This window comes from Epargyreus clarus, unplaced genomic scaffold, assembly GCF_041222505.1.
Source record: "Epargyreus clarus isolate Ecla_fem2 unplaced genomic scaffold, WU_Ecla_fem_2.2 ptg000008l, whole genome shotgun sequence".
In the NCBI taxonomy this organism is placed as follows: Eukaryota; Metazoa; Arthropoda; class Insecta; order Lepidoptera; family Hesperiidae; genus Epargyreus; species Epargyreus clarus.
In genome coordinates, this window is record NW_027332216.1 from 13377599 (window position 1) to 13397873 (window position 20275).

At 37.3% G+C, this 20275-nt stretch overlaps 1 protein-coding gene across 1 annotated transcript in view; it reads left to right on the forward strand.

Moving 5' to 3' along the window:
- Parn (poly(A)-specific ribonuclease) overlaps nt 1-20275 on the forward strand; it is a 31670-nt gene that overhangs the window by 1751 nt on the left and 9644 nt on the right. The window contains exons 4-11 of the mRNA XM_073076142.1: nt 115-270; nt 757-889; nt 1211-1335; nt 1671-1789; nt 2315-2539; nt 3410-3496; nt 4106-4254; nt 4948-5021. Of these exons, the coding sequence (XP_072932243.1) occupies nt 115-270; nt 757-889; nt 1211-1335; nt 1671-1789; nt 2315-2539; nt 3410-3496; nt 4106-4254; nt 4948-5021 (1068 nt within the window). The remainder of the gene's footprint in view (nt 1-114; nt 271-756; nt 890-1210; nt 1336-1670; nt 1790-2314; nt 2540-3409; nt 3497-4105; nt 4255-4947; nt 5022-20275) is intronic.

Genomic DNA, 20275 nt, shown 5'->3' on the forward strand with positions numbered 1-20275 from the left:
GGTTCTGCCGCATTTGAAAAATGAACAAACACGCCTAAAGAAGTTTCCAGTTCAATTATTATTCAAGTGCTTGCTGCTACTTCTATAATCTGTATAGAATAAAAATTGTTTTAGTGAGAGGGTACGCAACTTTCTCGATAAAAACCAAGCCAATGAGATGTCGGTGGATCGCTGTAATAACTTCGTACGTCGGCTCCTCTACCAGGAGTTGAAGGAGCGCTTCAGGGATGAAATCTACTTGGAGACGGTTATATTGGAGAATAAAGACAGGTTGGTAGAAGACTACGAGTGTTCGAACTTATGTAGTATTGTATACTCATTTGTGTAAGTGATAGACTGTGTGCTTGCATAAATACACAATAAAACATTGTTTAGGTATTTTAGGAAACTACTTGATTTTTTTGTTGACTCTAGTAATATATTTACTCTATATTTTTTCATCCATATTTGTATGTTCATCTATGAAATGATTTTGCATTGGTAATGGTATGAAAGACAATGTAATAAAGGTGGGATGTCTGAACATCTGAAAGTCTAATATCATTATTATTGGTGAGTAGTGAGTTCAAATTAATAGAAATAGAATTATAAATATATTCAACAATTCACTATAATTATGATTATGACTACAATATCACACAAAAGTCTTGTTAGTACATTTTTTATCATACTTTTTTGCAATATCCCTTACACTAACCACAACCCTTTACACTATTTATTACATGTTACAAAATTTTCAATTATTATTTTTTTCAGGGTATTAAAAGTGTTTCGCCTTACCAAGGAGACCACTGAAAATAACAGGACCGAACTTAAGAAACAAAAGGAATGGGAGGAATTTGAGGAAGATGTCGGTTTCTCCAAAGTTGCTAGGATGATTAGTGAATCAGTAAGTTTGTAGTAACATTAAAAACTTTCTATTTCCTTGAATTTATATTTATCTTATTTTTATTTAATTTGAAGACAAACATGCTAAAAATTATATTGATTGGTGTAAGAAAAATTATGGGCTATTTGCTTTAAATGATATAGAATGTGAAACATTCGTAATAATATTTTTTTTTAGAAAATTCATATATACCCTTTCAGCATTTTTCACTAATCCTTATAGATTCGGATTTGGCCCTGAAGGCCTATTTGAAAAAATCACCCTGTACATTATGCTGAAGTTTTTGAAGAAGCATAAATTTAAATTAATGTCATATTTCAGGGTAAGCTGGTGATTGGGCACAATATGTTATTGGACTTGATGCACACGCTCAATCATTTCTTCCAGCCCTTGAAGGGCATGGACTATGCTGCTTTTAAGGAGTTTGCGCATTGTATGTTCCCAAAGTGAGTGTTTTCAGTTCATTCTAATTCTTTTTTTAAAGCCCTTAATTTTCATTGGTGCTCGATTTGGCGTCCTGGGGAAATGAAGGAAAGGAGGCCCTTGTCAAATCTTTAAAAACTTTTTGCCAGCACCTAAAAATGTCTCAAAAATAATGTAGTAATTAGTTAAGTGCAAGTATTGATAGTATAAATGCGAAAAGAAACTTTGTAAAACAAAAACTAATTAGTTGCTGACCCGTCGTAATTTGCATATTTTTATCTCTATTGTGGAGGATTCTAATTCGAACATCTTTACCACATTTTGAAAAATCCATAATGTTCTTGTTGTTCCCTTGCAGGCTTCTTGACACCAAGTATATGTCAAGCTTGCCACCTTTGAAGGATAAAGTGAATTCCAGTGTACTGAAGCATCTGTTCCAGACATTATCAGAAGCTCCATTTTCAATGCCGAATGTTGGTAAGTAGCCATATTTTGCGTTTTCTATTTGAAATATTATTTGCAAACAAGTTTGTAGTCCATCTGATGGTAAGTGGGGTTACTATTGTCGATGGACATTTGGTGTCAAATCTTGAAGGTCGAACCTTTTATGGTTAGAATTCGGAGGCACCACAGCCACACATGTTTCTGCTCTTATAACATCAGTGTTAGCGCTGTGTCCCGCGTTAAAGGGTGATACGGGAGACAGACTTATCAGAGGTGCTCCAGCTTAATCCTTAGCTTAGGAATCTAATCTTATCTGGGGGTTAACTATAGATGGCCATGGGCTGCACTAGTCAATTATCATCAGGTGGATTGCATGCTTGTTTTTACTTCATTCTTCTATTTAAAAGGAACCTATGGACATCTTATTAATTCTAGATGAAATAAGAATCTGTGAGATTAGAGAGGCTGCAGATGCGAGAGAGAGATTGATTATCACCCTGGAGGACTAAGTTAGAACGTCTCTCCTAAGTATGTTCTCAAATAATGATACACCAACAGAATCGGACGAGGGTCGCGGCTACACTCGTTGCGCGGACAAGCAGCACGAAGCGGGCTACGACGCTTACGTCACGGGGCTGTGCTTCCTGGCGATGTCTGCGCACGTGTCGCCCGCGGGCCGATGCGATATCAACGGGTCCCAGCTCGTACCCTACCTCAACAAGCTGTTCCTAGCGAGGACTGCGCCTCACGACTCGCCGTATCTGAACCTGGTTGGCGATGATCGTAAGTACAGTATATTTTTTTTGAGAGTAGACGAGCATGCACTCTACCTGATGGTAAGTGGCTACTGCCGCCCATGGACATCTATAAGCAATCCTAGATGGGATCAGATATTCCTACCTGAACTCGGCCACAAATCATCAAGAGATGGTGCTGCTGAATCACGCTATCGACGCGTACGTGTCGGTGCTTCCTGGCGATGTCTGCGCAAGTGTTGCGTTGCGGTCGCTGCGATACCAACGGGTCCCAGCTCGTGCCCTACTTCAACAAGCTGTTCCTGGCGAGGACCGCGCCGCACGACTCGCCGTATCTCAACCTGGTTGGTGATGATCGTGAGTTGCAGGATTTTTTTTCTTTTTTTACACATAATATAGGCGTAGCCGACAAGAATGCAGTCCACCCAATGGTAAGTGGCTTCTGTGGAAATTCTCCACAAATCATCAAGAGGTGGGCGCTGTTAAATCAACCTATCGACGCGTACGTGTCGGTGCTTCCTGGCGATGTTTGCACGTGTCGCGCGCGGGCCGCTGCGATCTCAACGGGTCCCAGCTCGCGCCCTATCTCAACAAGCTGTTCCTAGCGAGGACTGTGGGAATTTTTCACAAATAATTAAGAGATGGCGCTGCTAAATCACGCTATTGACGCGTACGTCACCGGTCTGTGCTTTCTGGCGATGGCGGCATGTAGATACTAGTTTTTTTAACAGATTAAGTATAATGGTTGCCATTGACTCCTGCTATCAACGGCCACCATTATACATCCATATATTACTAGGATTAGACTTTTACTTATACAGATAATAAAAATCTTGCTAATAGAATGTGTGAAATATGGATATTATAAATATTATTAATGTTTATTGTTTCGTTACAGCTTCACCGTCTAGAGATCACGTGTTCCATCTAACATTCCCGAGAGAATGGCAAAGGCATACAATATCAGATTTATTCAACCCCTTCGGTGAGTTCGTATTTGCTATTATTATTATGATATAACAGTACTTACTAGTATGTGTTATGTCTTGCGTTTGGTACCGTCAATTCAGTAGGAATTACGTAGTAACTGAACTATTTCAGCAATTTCACACTGAGCGTCCGCATTCGTCGGCGGCTGGGAGAAAACGGAGAGATTGTCTGCCTTTGCCGGCGGGTAGGCGACAGGTGTCATTATAGCTGTCAATCTGACTGCTATCGACGTCAGAATACTGACTGACCATTTTAGATTCTTTTTTTAATTTATAATATTGGATGAAGTAGTAGCAATTCTGATCAGCTTTAGGTAGAATGGTCTATATGGAGATAGTTACAGAGGTCTATGGGCAGCAATGGTACCAATAAACGTCCAGATGGACGGCATAGCCATTTGCATTTTTTTACCGGATACTTTTTGCGGGAGAGTAATGTTTTTCGAGCGTATGTATGTGTGTAATTCTTTGGCACGCCCAAAGGTCTTAACGGATTTTAACATATGACGTTTCGTTTGATTCGTCTAAATTGTGGGAGCAACATGGCTATATTTTTTTTAGATTGTGTTTTTGTATCATTTATATAATGCGTGGTTTTATTGCAGGTCCGGTGACAGTGCAATTCCTGGGGGACACCACGGCGATTGTGCAACTGTCGAAGCGCGAGAACTCCCGCTATGTGCTGCGCGCTTTCGACGAGAGCAGCCACGTTAAAGTCATGCCCTTCAGCAAGTACAAGATGTTCATACAAATGGTGAGGATTTTGAGCATGTTTTTTTTATAATATAAGAGTAGCAGACCGAGCATGCAGTCCACCTGATGGTAAGTGGCTACTGCCGCCCAAGGACATCTGTAATCAACCCCAGATAGGATTAGATAGACTACCTGAGGTCGGCCACAGATGCGCCGCTACCCCTGAGGACTAAGTTGGAACGCCTCGGAAAAGTATGTTTCTCTTACAACACTCTTCAAAGCAGATCACAACAGCGTTTAACATTGCTGTTATGAGCCAGAAATAGGTGTGGCGGTGGTGTCGCCGGAGTCGGACCCCAAGAGGTTCTACCACCTTCAAAATGTGTTAATAGCTCACCAAACATAGACAATAATTCGTGTAAGACACATTAATGGGGCAACTTTTTTTAAAGCAGTCAGTGTGTACTCCTCACGATGTTTTCCTTCACCACTAAACAAGTCATAATACGTTTTATTATATATACATCATCTTCGAAAAATCGGAGATTGAGAGTCCGAGTTTCTAATCCTTGTGGTTTTTTATGGAAAATCATCCATTAAAATACCAGCTCCTAACACTGCTGTTATTAGGCAGAAATAGGTGTGGCCGTGGTGCCGTCGGAGTTGAATCACAATCACAACCACCTTCAGGTTCGAATAATTAATTATATTCTTCGTTTAATCGAACACATTATAATTTGCAATTTGTCCACAGTCGCCGTACCAAGCGCAGATCGAGCGATTGCAGCAGGAGCTGGCGAAGTCGAAGACGATGATGATGGTGGAAGCGTGCGTAATCGCTGTACTTTTGGCTTTGTTATTTGCACAATATACATCGGATAGCTGGTTATTCTAACTTGACACGGTGCTGGGTTCTAAAGGAAATCGCGATACTTGAATATATTCTAAACTTTTTGATTTTTAACCGACTTCAAAAAGGAGGTGGTTATTAATTCGGCCGGTATCTCTTTTTTTTTATGTATGTACACGAATTACTCCGCCGTTAGTGAACCGATTTTAATAATTCTTTTTTTATTGTGTAGAGACGAGCTGGAAGTTGGTCCCATTTAAATATGGTTAGGATCCATCCAAAATGAGGGGAACTCCTCCACCCATGTAAATATAACAGCCATAACTTCGCCGTTTATGAACCTATTTTAATGCCTTTAATTTCGTGTGTGGACTATTGCTACAAGTTGGTCCCATTTAAATATGACGAGGATCAGAGTGGGTTCTGGAGAAAAAATATGTAACTCCTCAACCAATGGGAATAATTGAGTTGTGTTTGAAGATATTTGGTGTAGGTTCTAATGAAATTACAAAGCCTGTTCATCATTGACTATTTAAGAGTCTGATAATGTGGCTCGGAGACAAAATATGTAACTCCTCAACCGATGGGAATAATTGAGTTGTGTTTGAAGATATTTGGTGTAGGTTCTAATGAAATTGCAAAGCCAGTTCATCATTGACTATTTAGTTAGGTTAGGTTGGAACATATAAGACAATATAAAATCGACAATAACGGGCGGTTCCAATCAATGTAAATTCAGACCTTACCTTAATTCACGATCACGTTTATACAATTTTATATTGCATTAATATAAATTTTATTATGTCATCACTAAAAAGGGTAAAAAAAAATTTTTGACAAAAAATACAACCGACTTCTATGTCACTACAAAGTAAAAAATAATTCAAATAAATGTTGGTTTAGTACATATTTCTGAAGTCGGCACTCATATTAGACACGTTCATCGTTATCCAACGAAATATATAGAGCGCCGACTTCAGAAATATGTACTAAACCAACATTTATTTGAATGATTTTTTACTTTGTAGTGACATAGAAGTCGGTTGTATTTTTTGTTAAATTTTTTTTTGAATTTCATCTTGGCGCACGAAGTTATTTACATAAGTACAAGAAGCACTTGCCACCTTAGAAATAACGGTGCATAGGTATGAAACATTCTGTATTTCCCCTTCAATCATTTTGGTTACATTCTTTTTATTGATAAAAATGAGGCTTTCAATTATATGCATTTATTTTTGTGTTTATTGTAGGATGTATCTAGTGTTCTAATTTTTTAGATCTTCGTTTTTCCATTAGGCATGTTAAAAATAATGCTCAATCTGGGAACTCATCCCAGGGACAGCAATTTAGATGTAGCTTTTTATATTTAATTTAAAATAAAGTTATATTATTTCATGCTCAATTTCTATACAAAAGTAATCATAAGATATAAACGGTTATTGAGGTCGACGTGTTATTCTATTTAGTTATAAATTAATCTTATTTCGAATTAATTAATTAAAATATGTCTGTGATGCGATCTATGTCAAGGGTAACCAGTTAGATCAAAATATAATCTAATTTTATTATATTACTCGTATAAACAAAAATACACAATGCATCTCCGGATCGGAACAAAAAAATTTAAAAGTATTAAAACTTATACTTATTTTCATTTTGATATGCATAATTGCATAGTCTCGTGTTTGAATAAAAAATTTTCACGTCAATCAATGGCATCCATAGCTGTTTGGACATTTGGGGTAACCAGGCAAAGTTAATGAAAATACCTTGGACCTTGGTTATATAATTCTGTCTTGCGGTTTGTAAGATAAATGTCACATCATTACAAACAATATAAACTAGGGAATTAGTAATAATAAAAAGAAAATTCTGACTTCTAAAAAACATGGCCTATGGTACTCCCAAAATTTAAATGAATCCAATGACACTAATATTAAAATCGGTCAAGCCTTTTGGTCGTGGCGTGCAAAAGGTAGACTTCACATACCTTTGAGATTTTTTTATGTTTTTTATAAATCTCTCAGGTATGCAGGTTTCCTCATTATGTTTTCCTTCACCGTTAAGCAAGTGATAACTGGGATCACTTAAGCGTCCGTTAAGGAAGTGCATGGGATTTGAACCTCGGACCCCTCGATCGAGAGGCCGAGTTTCTTAACCACTAGGCTATCACTGCTTTTTGCTATAGTAAGTATAGTCAACATTTATTTTAAACCTTAAATCAGTATTTATTTTTAAAACCCAAATCAACATTGTAAGGTTTGAATGAATACACATAATTGGCAAATTGACAATAATGAAATGGTGAACCAAATAATTTGATTGAATATCCGGTTCGTTAAAGTTTTATAAAGGGTTAGGTTTAAGGTGCCGAATATTATTCGGTATTCGGTTATTCGGCGAAACCACTATTCGGCGCATTTCTAATAGTAAATATAATTTTACATTATGGTAGGGAATATAAATAAAATTATATAAAAGTATTATTTCCTTAGTATTTTAATCAGATATATTGATGAACGTTTTGTCTACGGTCAAGTTGTTGCTCATTCTAAAAACCAATATAATATATGGTGTTAGTGAAGAATTTAGTGACATTGTTTATTCTTTCATATATTTGTGTGGATGTCCTTTTCGTACATGTGTTATAAACATACGTGCACGTTGTTTATGTGTATAAAACGAATGTTTGTTTTTAATTAAATATTAGTAATTGTTGCTCAGTACAATACACTGATAAGTATTATTTAAGATGTTTTCAAATTGTATATATAAAGTTCAGTTTTAATATATTTTCAGTCATTATAAGCTAATTTTCATGTGTTCTATCATTAATGACTTCATTAAAGGAGGAAGTACTTTTAGGCTGTATGTATGATTTTCGGGTGCGCCCATTTTTTGTGTTTTCTATTTTGTTATTTTTTTATATTTGAACCTGACGATAAAGCAAACGTGCTATCTTATGGAAAGTAGTTAACGTCGCCTATGGACATTTGCAACACCAGAGGAGTCGCCAATGCATCGCCGGCTTTGAAGGAGAGCTTTTTGCACCTTTTTTGAAGAGCCCCATGTCTCATCTTGCACGCTGTGCAAGACCGCCAGGAGTCCATTTGGTGTGGATGGAACTTCATCCTTCGGCGAGTGGTGCGATGGAGGAATGGTGACGTAGGCACCAGGTCAAATAGTTCCTGGGAACACTCACCATTGTAAAGCCGGTAGAGTAGAATGTGTTATTCAAAATTGAGCCTAGTAAACTTCTGTGGTTAGTTACGAAAAGCTACATTTTGTTTTTTTCTACTCATACGAGTACTTGTTCTGATAATTCTGATTAAAATTACTCCTAAATGAAATCCATGTGAAAACAACTTAAATATTATAAAGTGACTGTATGTTTAGCGAAAAATATCGTTGTAATGTGTGAAAAACTAATATTTTCGCCGATTTTTGGTACATTTTATTAGTACACGCGTTATAGTTATGCTTGATATAATATAAGAATCGTGATCACGACGAAAGGCTATCAGGGGGGTTACTACCATCTCTTAAAACAATATTATTTTAATCATACATTGAAACTTCGTACCACGTTTTAAGGAGGACGTGGTACGATACAAACTAATGTTGATGCAATATTGAAATAAAACTTTCCTGAACTATGGTGGTTTTTAAAAGATGGTGGTAAGGCCCCAGTTCAAACACTGATCAGTTTTGCCATCCAACTGGGTCGTAATATTGTCAGTAAAGAAATAAAAAACCGCGTAGTATGAGTACCCGTTACATATTAAATACAATGTGACTCTAATTAGCTATGTACTAAGATATAATTTTGATTTTTATTTTTTTCTATTATTTTCATGTAATAAAAATGCTTAATATGAAAATTGTTTTATGTTTTATTTATAAGAAAGTAGCGGGTTGGAGTCATATTGCATATATTTGCAGAGCAAACATTCGTTTTATATTTCCGTTCGTTCTAAAACTTAAGGTATTTAGTTTGCGTTTTGTGAATACTTTTATTGCTCCAACTTGGTCTTGCAATTCCCTTCGCTTTCTAAAACACAAGCAGTATTTTATTAATTGGAAACATCATTCCAAGTGAGTTTTAACTTATAAAATCGTATTTGGTGTGATATTGGAGAGACATATGAGGTATTTCTGCTTAGTTAGGGTTACGCATAAGGATTCTAATTCTATTCTGACTGGGAGGTGATTACATAGTATTACAGATGGACATAGGCAGCAGTGGCTACTAGACAGGATGCTCGTTTTTTACTTCTATATTATAAAAAATAGGATATGTACGTGTCCTATTTTTTTTTATAAATGATAGGTATTATTTAAATTATACAATTTAAACCTGGTTGCAGATTTCAATAGGTAAAAGTTTTCATACACTTTGACAAAATTCACCGCGATGGTAAAAAGTAAGATATAAAAATACATTTTATAAACCATCGTAACTTCTTGAAAATGTATTTTTAATTTAATTCAGGCATTTCGAAACCAAGCAAAAATTAAGAGATTATTTTTGATCTTTTATGATTTTATTGTTAACGGCAATAATTTTTTAAAGGCTTGACGAAAATAAATGTTCATTTGCAACAAATGTTATTCGGAAAATTATCAAGAGCCGCAGTTTCTCCTCTGCCCTATGGCTCCCCGACCTCCAAATCCGGCCCTGTATGTATTAACAGAACACCAGGAACACAACTTTCTAATATTTCAAGTATACCTACCTATTAAAAGGAATCTTAGCCAATTAAGCCCATTCAGTAAAAGAAATACAATCCTATACAGTTCGCCGTATTCATTAAATTGGCTAAAATATCATCCTATTAAAATCCCAGCGCTGGGCAAAGCGTCGTATCGATATCGAGAGATTTACACAGCACGTTTCATTAGCTAAGTAAATAATTTAAAGCCAGCTCAGCCGCTGTACGAAGCTCTGCTATTGTGCGCGTTAACGGATTCGCTGAGGATATCGCTAGGGTGGCCCACAGCTTGATAAACTTGGGATAGTCTTGAGGAAAGTGGGTCGTGTTTAGTCATATTGGTTGATTAAATGTTGGAAAATATTTTAAAGGTTGAAGCACATAAATATTTTTGTACTGAAATATGTTAGAACTTTTATCGCTTACGCTTTAATTTTTGCGAGTATATTTCGCTACATTCATATTTATAGAGTTATTATACTCCGTAAATCTGTAGTCTTATTACAAAATTAATTATTCGCGATAAGAACGAAAAATATTTGATTATATACTCGAATACTTTCTTTAGGTTCTTAGAATCCGGACATACAGTCATAGGTGGCGTGAACGTTTTGTTACTTAGTCTTTGGATACAAAAAGAAAATAAGTTAAATATGTGTTACTTCGACGGGGCGGGGCTTACGGTGAAATTTAACTGTCATCTGTTATTCCTAAACGCGCCAAAAAAGTACATATAACTTTAAAAATCATGTCCTTTATTTGTATACGAAAGTGTGGTACGCGTCGTCAGTAGCTCGGAGTGGCTCGGACAATGGCGCGTGGCGATACCGGCGACCCCGCGACCTCGCGTGCCGCTTCCGCCATCTTGCATTTTAATGCGCCCGCGCACCGTATTTGCATGCCGCCGACACGTGCGATGATATTCCATTCTCATTTTCTGTTTCGCATAAAATGGATTTTCACCATTGTAACCACCATCTTGCTATCGTATTGTTCGAGATCGCATTGTGAGCAAATTTCAAACAGGTGGACTTGAACGGTACTATAAAATTTAGTTGCCTGAAATTACATGTAAGAGGAGGATTTGAATTGAATGCCTACGTATTTTAAATGTCTAAATGAAACTGTTATGCAATTCTGGTGTATTTGTACGGTATAAATAGAGGTGTTACATTCTATCTGGGGTTGATGGTTGATTACAAATGTCCATAGCCGGCAGTTGTCACATTCCATCAGGTGGAGTGCATGTTCTTTTATTCTAGTCGGTATTTCGGTTTCAAAGTATTTATGTGCTAGAAGGGCAAGGTTATTTTTATATTACTGCCATAGATTAGTAAAGATACTTCGCCGCCTTGAAATGGAATGAAGCCACAAACGGCTTATTTGTAAGTTATTTTTTTGAATTCTTGACAAATAAAAACATTTTTAGAGAAAAATTACGAATAAATAACTAATACTGCGTAATTTACATAGTAAATACATTATTATTTTAAATATTAGGGGACATTTTAGCACGGAGACGTGGCAAAACTTTTTTACGCAACTATTTCAATTGTCAGAACTGGTTACATTTTCTTGTTAGGAGTGAGTAATCTTTACTAATCTATGATAACTGCAAAACATGATTATAGGAGTCCTACTGTCCTATGATAGATATGGGTTTGTTCCTAAGTTGTCTAAATTGGAACGTCAATAAGCATATCTGTTTCGTATTCAAACTAGAGCGTATCAACATGTACAGTTATAATGCAGAAATATGGATGTGACGTGGTACGAAGTCGAAGCACGTCGAATTCTACCATCTTTGTTTAACTTAAATTGACGTATGGTAAGGCAGGCTGTATTGGTGTATGAGATCGTTATATCTGTTACCGATTTCATGGTGGATTTAATTCCTTTCTTTGGTCAGTTTTTTGTAAGTCTTCCAAGGTCTGTGATCCCTGATGATATGGCAAGTAGATATGGCATGGTAGATATGGAATTCTTGAGTAGCCACCTATAAAAGAAACGCCTGGAGAAGCGGTATCAACATTTAAAGTTCCAAAAGATAGTAAAAAGCGTGTATCAAAGTGTACACGCGTGAGAACTATTATAAAACAAGAAAAATGTTACAGAACGACCATATAATATCATATCATGTTGTATCGTGTCGTATTGTATTTTATCGTATCGTATCGTATCGTATCGTATCGTATCGTATCGTATCGTATCGTATCGTATCGTATCGTACGTATCGTATCGTGTCGTATCGTATCGTATTTTATCGTATCGTATCGTCTCGTGTATCTATCGACCACGATAGTCATATTATACCATATCATGTTTATAAATCGACAACGAATTAATCATTGCAATGTAACGCCTCAGCTTGATCGTTTCCGTTTCAAAATCCGTAACACCAATAATTATTTCATGTTCACTTCAAAACCATCCTTTTAGGTTGTGTTTATGGCAATGGTTTGCTTCATCCACACTATAAAGAGCATGGTGGAACATTATCCATATTTCAGTAACAGTTTCATCGCCGCGGCTCGTGCTGATGCTATCGGCGCGATGTTGCGTCGCTGTTCTAGACTAATGCGTGCACAGATAACACGTAACCTGTGATGCGATCTATTGTCTGTGGTACGACCGTAGATTTATTGTTTGTGGTATAGTGTCTGTTGTCAATGCGCTACTTTGTTTTGAGTTGCGTATGTTTTTTTTTACTTTTAAACACGGACGGAAGGTTGCTCACATGCGCAAGGCTTTTGTATAGTCTTTTTAAGGGGTGATTTTTGTCAAGATAGGAGATTCATGATTCATGTCACCAGAAAATTTTTAACATCGCTTTTGCAACACGTTGAAGTCAACATGTTTTTATCTATGCATGGCATATACTGCAAAAACCTTTCGATACTAATAGCCTCACATTAGAAATTACAGACCCATTCACAGTCCCATAATGGCTATCTAAATTCATCATTTACATATCTGCTTGGCCGGGGATCGAACCCGCACCTATTTCATGCCAGACCGGTATGGTGACCGCTCCGCCACTCGCGTCGTCAATTACGTAGGCATTTATCATTGTAAACAATATCAGCAATTTTCTGTTTTAGATTGTAACAGTCATGCCCATTAGCTTTATTGACGTTTCTATGTCCATTGTCTGACAAATCTTAGCTCAAGAAATCTAGATAGTTTACTTTTGTGTGCCAATTTAGTTCGTTAATAAATACATAAATCATCTGTCGTGTCATTACTCTGTAGAAGGCAGCACGCGCCCGAAGTGGGTCGCTCGCTACTCTTTGATAGCGGCTCTCGGTAGTTCCACTGTTTGATTTAAGCGTTCGTGACTTGCCGGGATTGTGAGCTGGGAATAAAAATGAAAATATAAATCGTCTACGTCATCATTAAATTTTACCGTATCGTATATAGTTACTAATGATGTTATAATACAGTAAACTTGTCAGTAATTACTTTAAAAGCGATCGTGTCGGTCCAAGAACTCTGCTTGAATGTTTGGATAAACTAAAGAAGACTGTAGAGTTTTAGGTCGCTGGTTGATCCGAAATATAATTTGGAACCCTTGTGCGCTAGAAACAATAATGTAGGTGAATAAATGTATAAATACCGTAGTGGTGCGGTGCTCCCTTCGGCGACCGATCGACCGTGATGCACACACACTCGCGACTCTCAAATAGGTCCCCAGGACCCCGTAATAAATATAAATTTATTATACGTCCCGTGACGAAATCCGAATACCGACTGTCTGTACAATGTGTTTTATGACAGAAACGTCAACCTTTTAAATTTTGAATTTACTCCTTTTATTTATAATCAGTATTTCGACCAGTTCTAAATACTAAACAAAGACCATGAGGACTTTTGCTGTAAAATAGAAAATCGTAGTCGTCGCATTAATAAACAGGCTGTAAAGTTGGTTAAATTTCTTGTTATTCAAGAGATTTGTAATTAAAAGCGTAAAGAGTGGATTCATATGCATGTTATTATTACACTAGTAGACTAGTAGTCATCATAAATAATCGATGTGTAGTGTGAACTCTTGTGACGATATGCGTGCAAATCTCACCTCGTGCAATACACGACTATTATCCCTTGGATCCGATGGAAGCAATATTCACTTTCAAAGAAAGTCTGTTTAGAATAAACTTACGGATAAAGGTATCTTAACGTGCTGTTTAAATTCATATTATCTAATCATTTATCATTTACATTTCCACAAACATCAAAAGATCGATTTGAGCGCTCGTGACGACGCGCGTGCATATCTCGGAAAGTGCAAGGAATACGAATATTAAGCCTTGTATCCGGTGTAAATGATATCATTTTACTATCGAAGAAAGTGTGTTTATGATAAATTTAGGAGGCAAAGGTGTCTCAACATGAATTACAGGGTCGTACCGTCTAATCCCTATCTAGTTCCACTAACATCCCCTGTGCGCTTGTGACGGTGCGAGAGCATATCTCACATAGTGCAAGAAATACCAATAGTTAGTACTTGTATCCTATGTAAACTATATGAATTCGCTATCAAATATATGTGTTTAAGATAAACTTAAGAGGTGTTTCCACGTGCATTATAGGGTCGTACCGTCTAATCCCTGTTTTAGTTCCACTAGCATCCGCTGTACGTTCGTGCCGACGCACGTGCATTTCTCGTAAAGTGCAAGTAATAGAAATATTATGCCTTGTATCCTATGTAAATGGCATTAATTTACTATTGAAGAAAATGTGTTTATGATAATTTTAGGAAGTAAAGGTGTCTTAAAGTCTCCTCATACAACATAGGGTCGTACCGTCTAATCCCTGTTCTAGTTCCACTAACATCCGCTGTGCGCTCGTGACGGCGCGCGTGCATATCTCACGTAGAGCAAGAAATACTTGTATCCGATTTAAACTATATGAATTCATTATCAAAGATATGTATTTTAAGATAAATATATAACTCAACGGTGACTGACTGACGTAGTGATCTATCAACGCACAGCCCAAACCACTGGACGGATCGGGCTGAAATTTGGCATGCAGGTAGATGTTATGACGTAGGCATCCGCTAAGAAAGGATTTTGATCAATTCTACCCCCAAGGGGATAAAATAGGGGATGAAAATATTACTTCGATACGCGAGCGAAGCTGCGGGCAAAAGCTCGTTTTAAGATAAATTTAATAGGTGTTTCCACGTGTATTATAGGGTCGTACCGTCTAATCCCTGTTCTAGTTCCACTAACATCCGCTGTGCGCTCGTGACGGCGCGCGTGCATATCTCACGCGCGGTATTCCTGCCTGTTAACCCGTGTTGCACTCGCTATGAGTATTAATCTCACCATCTACTAGTGTGTTTGTGTCAAATATAAATATGTAAGTGGCTAACTTGGCGCCTAGAAAGCTTGAATTAAAGCAACGTTCGAAATGGTACGTGAATTTACTATAAATCATACATAGGGTGGAGTTAGTGTTACAGATTAGGAATTTTGATGTAGGTTTGAGCATTGAAAAGGTAACGTAATGCCGCTATCCATTAGCATTAATAGAAGCAATGCGTTTTCATTACTTGTCCCCAACTTTCGTTCATGTCTGTCTACACGGAAGCATTTCCATTTTCCATGAGACATCACTTATTTTTTTCTATTCTTCAGTAACTGTTCCTATTCCTTATTGATAAGAGATTTATGACATACCAGAAAGATAGTAATTTCTGGACGACTCATTTTCTTCACCACCCCTTACTATAGAAATGAAGTTGGCACCTTAAACTTAATACATATCACAAATCCGAAATAACATTCATTAATCGCTAATTTGTTGTAGACATCGTTTTTAAACATTCCCTCTATGATTTAAATACACGTTCATTAGTATTTCTATCGGCGGTCCTCCGATTGGACAGTAATCCCGTGTCTAGCGAGTTCAAGAGATCGATATCGCTATCTGTCGGTATGCGGTTGGCGAATCTCGCTCGGGCCTCGCGGACGATTGGAAGCGCGCTCCCCGACAGCCTATCGATTATTTAGCTGCCTGATTTTATCGCGTTTCCTCTTCATTAATTTCTATCGATTTCTATGAGACGTCACGCGATTGTCTTTTGTTTGTTACGTCGGTGCTACTCGTTTAAAAAGTCGTTTTGGTATGTCGCGGGCTTAGAATGTATTGTAATCTTTGATTACATGCTATATAAGTATTCATAAAATTCAAATATTGGAAATTTAATTTTTGAACGTTTGTTTGAGGTTAAAATAGCTTGTATTGCCTTATATCTATTGAAGTTTAATAAAAAACACACAATAGTTATCGTCAATTAGGCTCAGTTTATATCTGGATATATTTTTAGCTTGAAGTTAAAATATAATAATGTTTAGATAATTATGATTTTTTGAAGTCGTGATAGCATTCACTGTGATTGGATTTCGGCGGCACCTTCACTACAATAATTTTGTGTTTCGTTTGACTGGCGTGTAAACATACATTTTAACGTAAGGCTTTTACTTAACTTTCAATTAGGGGTAGTTAAAAAACGTGTTCATCGATCTTAGCACCTGGTGGACTGTACGTCCGTACGCTCCTGTTCTATATGAAAAATATATCAAATCACCAAAATATAGCTATGAACTTCTATCTTTTGTCTTCTAGACGCCCGTAGCGATTTATAATTTCGTACAAAATAAGCCTAGATTGATGCAAGTTCATCCTAAGGACAAAGCATAGAATTTGTCTCTCCTCTTTGTATCTCAAATGTCTTGCGTGACAATGGGCAGACTATCCGTGTATCCGTCTCGTCGACGACTAATGGTGCCGCCCGACGACGCCCGCGAGTTATGGCGTACGACGGCCGGCTAACGAGCCGCCATCACTCCTGTGCCCTCCGAGCCCTCTGCTCCCTTGCCTTACATTTGCTATTCAATTGAGTTGTGTAACGTGAAACTACTGTTGTGTCTAAATAATGGCTATTTTCTCGGCTATAACGCTAGTGAGTGCTGTAAGGCGTGTTCATACGAGGCGATTCGCGCGGAATCCACACACCCCATGTCCGTGCTTTCTTTTTTGTAACTTCTTTTTTAGGGTTTTATAATTTCTATAGTTTTATGACATAAAACGTCGCTTTATCCGTCATTGAGGCATTAATTAATTCTTTTAAAAAATGTAGGGCCTCTTATGGAATTGATTAATTGAAGTGTTAGTGCGAAAGAAAAGGAAGGTAAAGCTTTGGTTGGTGGTTGGTGAGACTCACGGCAGAATGTTAACTTTCTCATTTCAGAAGACCGACGTTACATTTCTTGAAAGATTACTGACAGGCCCACATTATAAAATCGAACTCGAAACCTTTGCTCGGCTGATCGCTATAGGATACACTGAAAGACACACGTCCTAAAATTTGTGTCACGGTGTTACGGCCTTATCGATCGCAAACGCTTAACATTGCAACACTAAACACTCGTACTTTGTCATGTACTTGTATGTACATAATTGGCGTCAATCACGGCGTCGTGACACGTAACCGACAACGCGGGTCGTTAAACACGGGTCGGGCGTCAACTGGCGTTGCTCAGGCGGTGGCTATACTGCCCTCTGAAGCGCAAAAGCGGTATCTACAAATTACTTTTTTAATTTTTTTTTGGCTATCGGATAGCTTATGCGTCTTATGAACTAAGCAAATTTAAACGGGTTTCTGCAATTAAAACCGCTATTCAGTATTGAACACTCACTTGTACACACGAACGTACGATATGACCTTTTTATTATTACATTATTGCATTGTTCCTCTTTTTTTAATTAAATTGTACTAATAAATAATATAAAAGGGGTAAATACTATAAAATAAACATTTCTGAACTTTTTATAGATTATCTTAATAACCTGTAAATTATAGTATCTACAGATTACTTTTTTTATTTCTTTTTGCTATCGGATAGCTCATGCGTCTCATGAACTAAGCAAACAAACGATATCTTCATTAAAAGAAAGCTACAAATAATTGAGAAGAATATTTTTACGTAGAGGTCAATGCTGAAAGGACACCAGTGCTTAGCACTGGGACAGAAAATAGTTGGTGATGATGACTTAGAGTAGTATAAAAAATATGAAAGTAATGGACGTTAATTTCCTTAAAAGTAAATAAACACATCATCATTTTTAATTTGCAAAAAAAAAGAAACTAATGATAAATTAAGAAGGAAATAACTTTTACAAAACCTCGATTTTCTAGAAACTTCTTTCAACTGAGATACCGCTTTGGTGCTACTGAAGGCAGTGTGTCCGGTGACCCGCCAAAACATCCCGGTGTCGCACAATTTGCCCCGGACACGTCACTCAGTGTAATTGGCCTTTACCGCCATTAGCTAATGAGATTGCGATACGATCTGGCGGCGTTCGCAAAGAATATCGCCGGCTCCGTTAGGCGCCCGTGACGAAGAATTGATGGCGCGTAGAAGTGGCGTAAGGATTGCAGTATCAGCGCCTGCCAGTAGTTCTACAATTGCTATTGTAAGTGATTGCAATCGATGTAATAGTCTGAGCGTTTTAGACTATAATTTGGATATAACATTGTAACACTTAACTTGTTAGACATCGTCATCGACTGTTAAATTAATAGTCTTAAAGTAAATACGTTATTTGATGAAATGCGCGTAATTCGATTTAGAATCATAAAATTAAACCCAATAATAAAATAACAAACGCAAACATTGTAAATTTTAAAGACTCGTTTCGTTTACATATGTCCCCAACTCTTTGCTGGATAAGTATCAAACGATAATATTTTAGATCAAGCACGAACTCTGGCCGTACATGTAAGTTGACCAATGACATAGTCTGTCCATTCACGCCTATTCACGCCAAGTGAGGCTGTCAATCAGCCCTTGTCAATAGAAATTTCTAAACTGCAATTTCTGTTTTCCTGCCATTGATGTTTTGCCGTGTAAGGATAAGCCTATATTACTTAATAATCTGGGAAAGTATTCAATGTAATTTCTAATTTTTATTCGCAATTACTATCAATCAGAGTACTTTATTAGCGTTGCCATTTAAGGTTACAATCTTAAGCGTGTAGTCATCTCCTTGCTAATGCTACCGTCAAGAATGTTGTGGCGCCCTTTGAGCCTTATCACAACTTTGTTAACTAGCAAACTATGTATCATATAATGAGCAGCACTTCAACCAATAAGCTTGAAATATTTTTGCCAATAAGGGACACTGGTATTGCGTGCAATCATTATAATTAGATGAATGAAAGAAAAACATCATAAAACAAAACAAACGCTTTCTACACTCACAGCCCCACACTAGGATTCCCTGTATCGTGGGTGCCATGGACACACACATAGACAAATACACAAACACCCAGACCCAGAAACAGAAATCTAAATTCATCATTTAGATATCCGTCTGGCCGGGGATCGAACCCGGGACCCTCTGCGTGTCAGACCGGTATGGTGACCGCTCCGCCACGCGGGTCGTCATAGGAGTTGTTTCTTTGACATACGACGTTTTTGTTGAAAACCGAGCGCCAGTTCTATGCGACATGCACTCTGTGGTCGGTAACGATGACAGCGCGCAGGCGACAAGACGAGAGGGATTTAACTCGATGTCTATGTCCAGATCGTAGATAGCGGACGTGTGAAACGGTCAGGCGTGCCGACGTCGACGGTGGTTTGATTTGCGCGTATAAGGAGCTGCTATGACTAACCACCGGCAGCTGGAACCAATTTAAGGAGGCGGCGACGCCACGGAAACGGGGATTCAGTGATTATGAATTATGTAGAAGTAGCTACGTAGAGACGTATTGTCAAAAGAAAAGTCGCAAGGTTTTTTGTTGGTTTTTATGGTAGTCCTTAAAGCTTTCAAAATCTCTTGTGTTTTATGTAATTTCAGTTACTTACAATTATGCAAACAAGGCGCCTAAATTATAATTTTGGGTAAAAAAAAACTTATGCTATGACATGTAAAAACATCACTTAAATTAGCAAATTCAATGTTTGTCCGTACGGTATGTACAGGCAAAAAATATTTTTATATTTGTGCCTTGCAAGTAGGTATGTACTTACTCACCTACTGTACGTGTTTGTGGTAAGGGTCATACATTTACTCAAGACGTTTTAATAAGTCTGCAATAGTGGCAAAATCAGGGATTCCATTCTTGATTTTCTTGTTCTATACCTATTAGATGTCCATGGACGGCAGTGACCACTTACTCGTTCTATTATGTAGACTACATGCTCTTTTAATACTTCGATGTAGTAAATAATATTTTTCAACTTTAACTATTTTTTGTTGTCTATATGTTAGTTTTATTCGCACTTAAACCAGCTAATTGATTGTTATATATTTAAACGGGTTTCATTGCACTTAAAACCACTGTAGAGTATTCAATACACACTTGTACCAACGTACGATATGACCTTTTTATTATTAAATTATTGCATTGTTCCTCTTTTTTATTTGAATTAAATTGTACTATTAAATAATATCATAGGGGTAGATAAAATACTATAAAATAAACATTTCTGCACTTTTTATAGCTT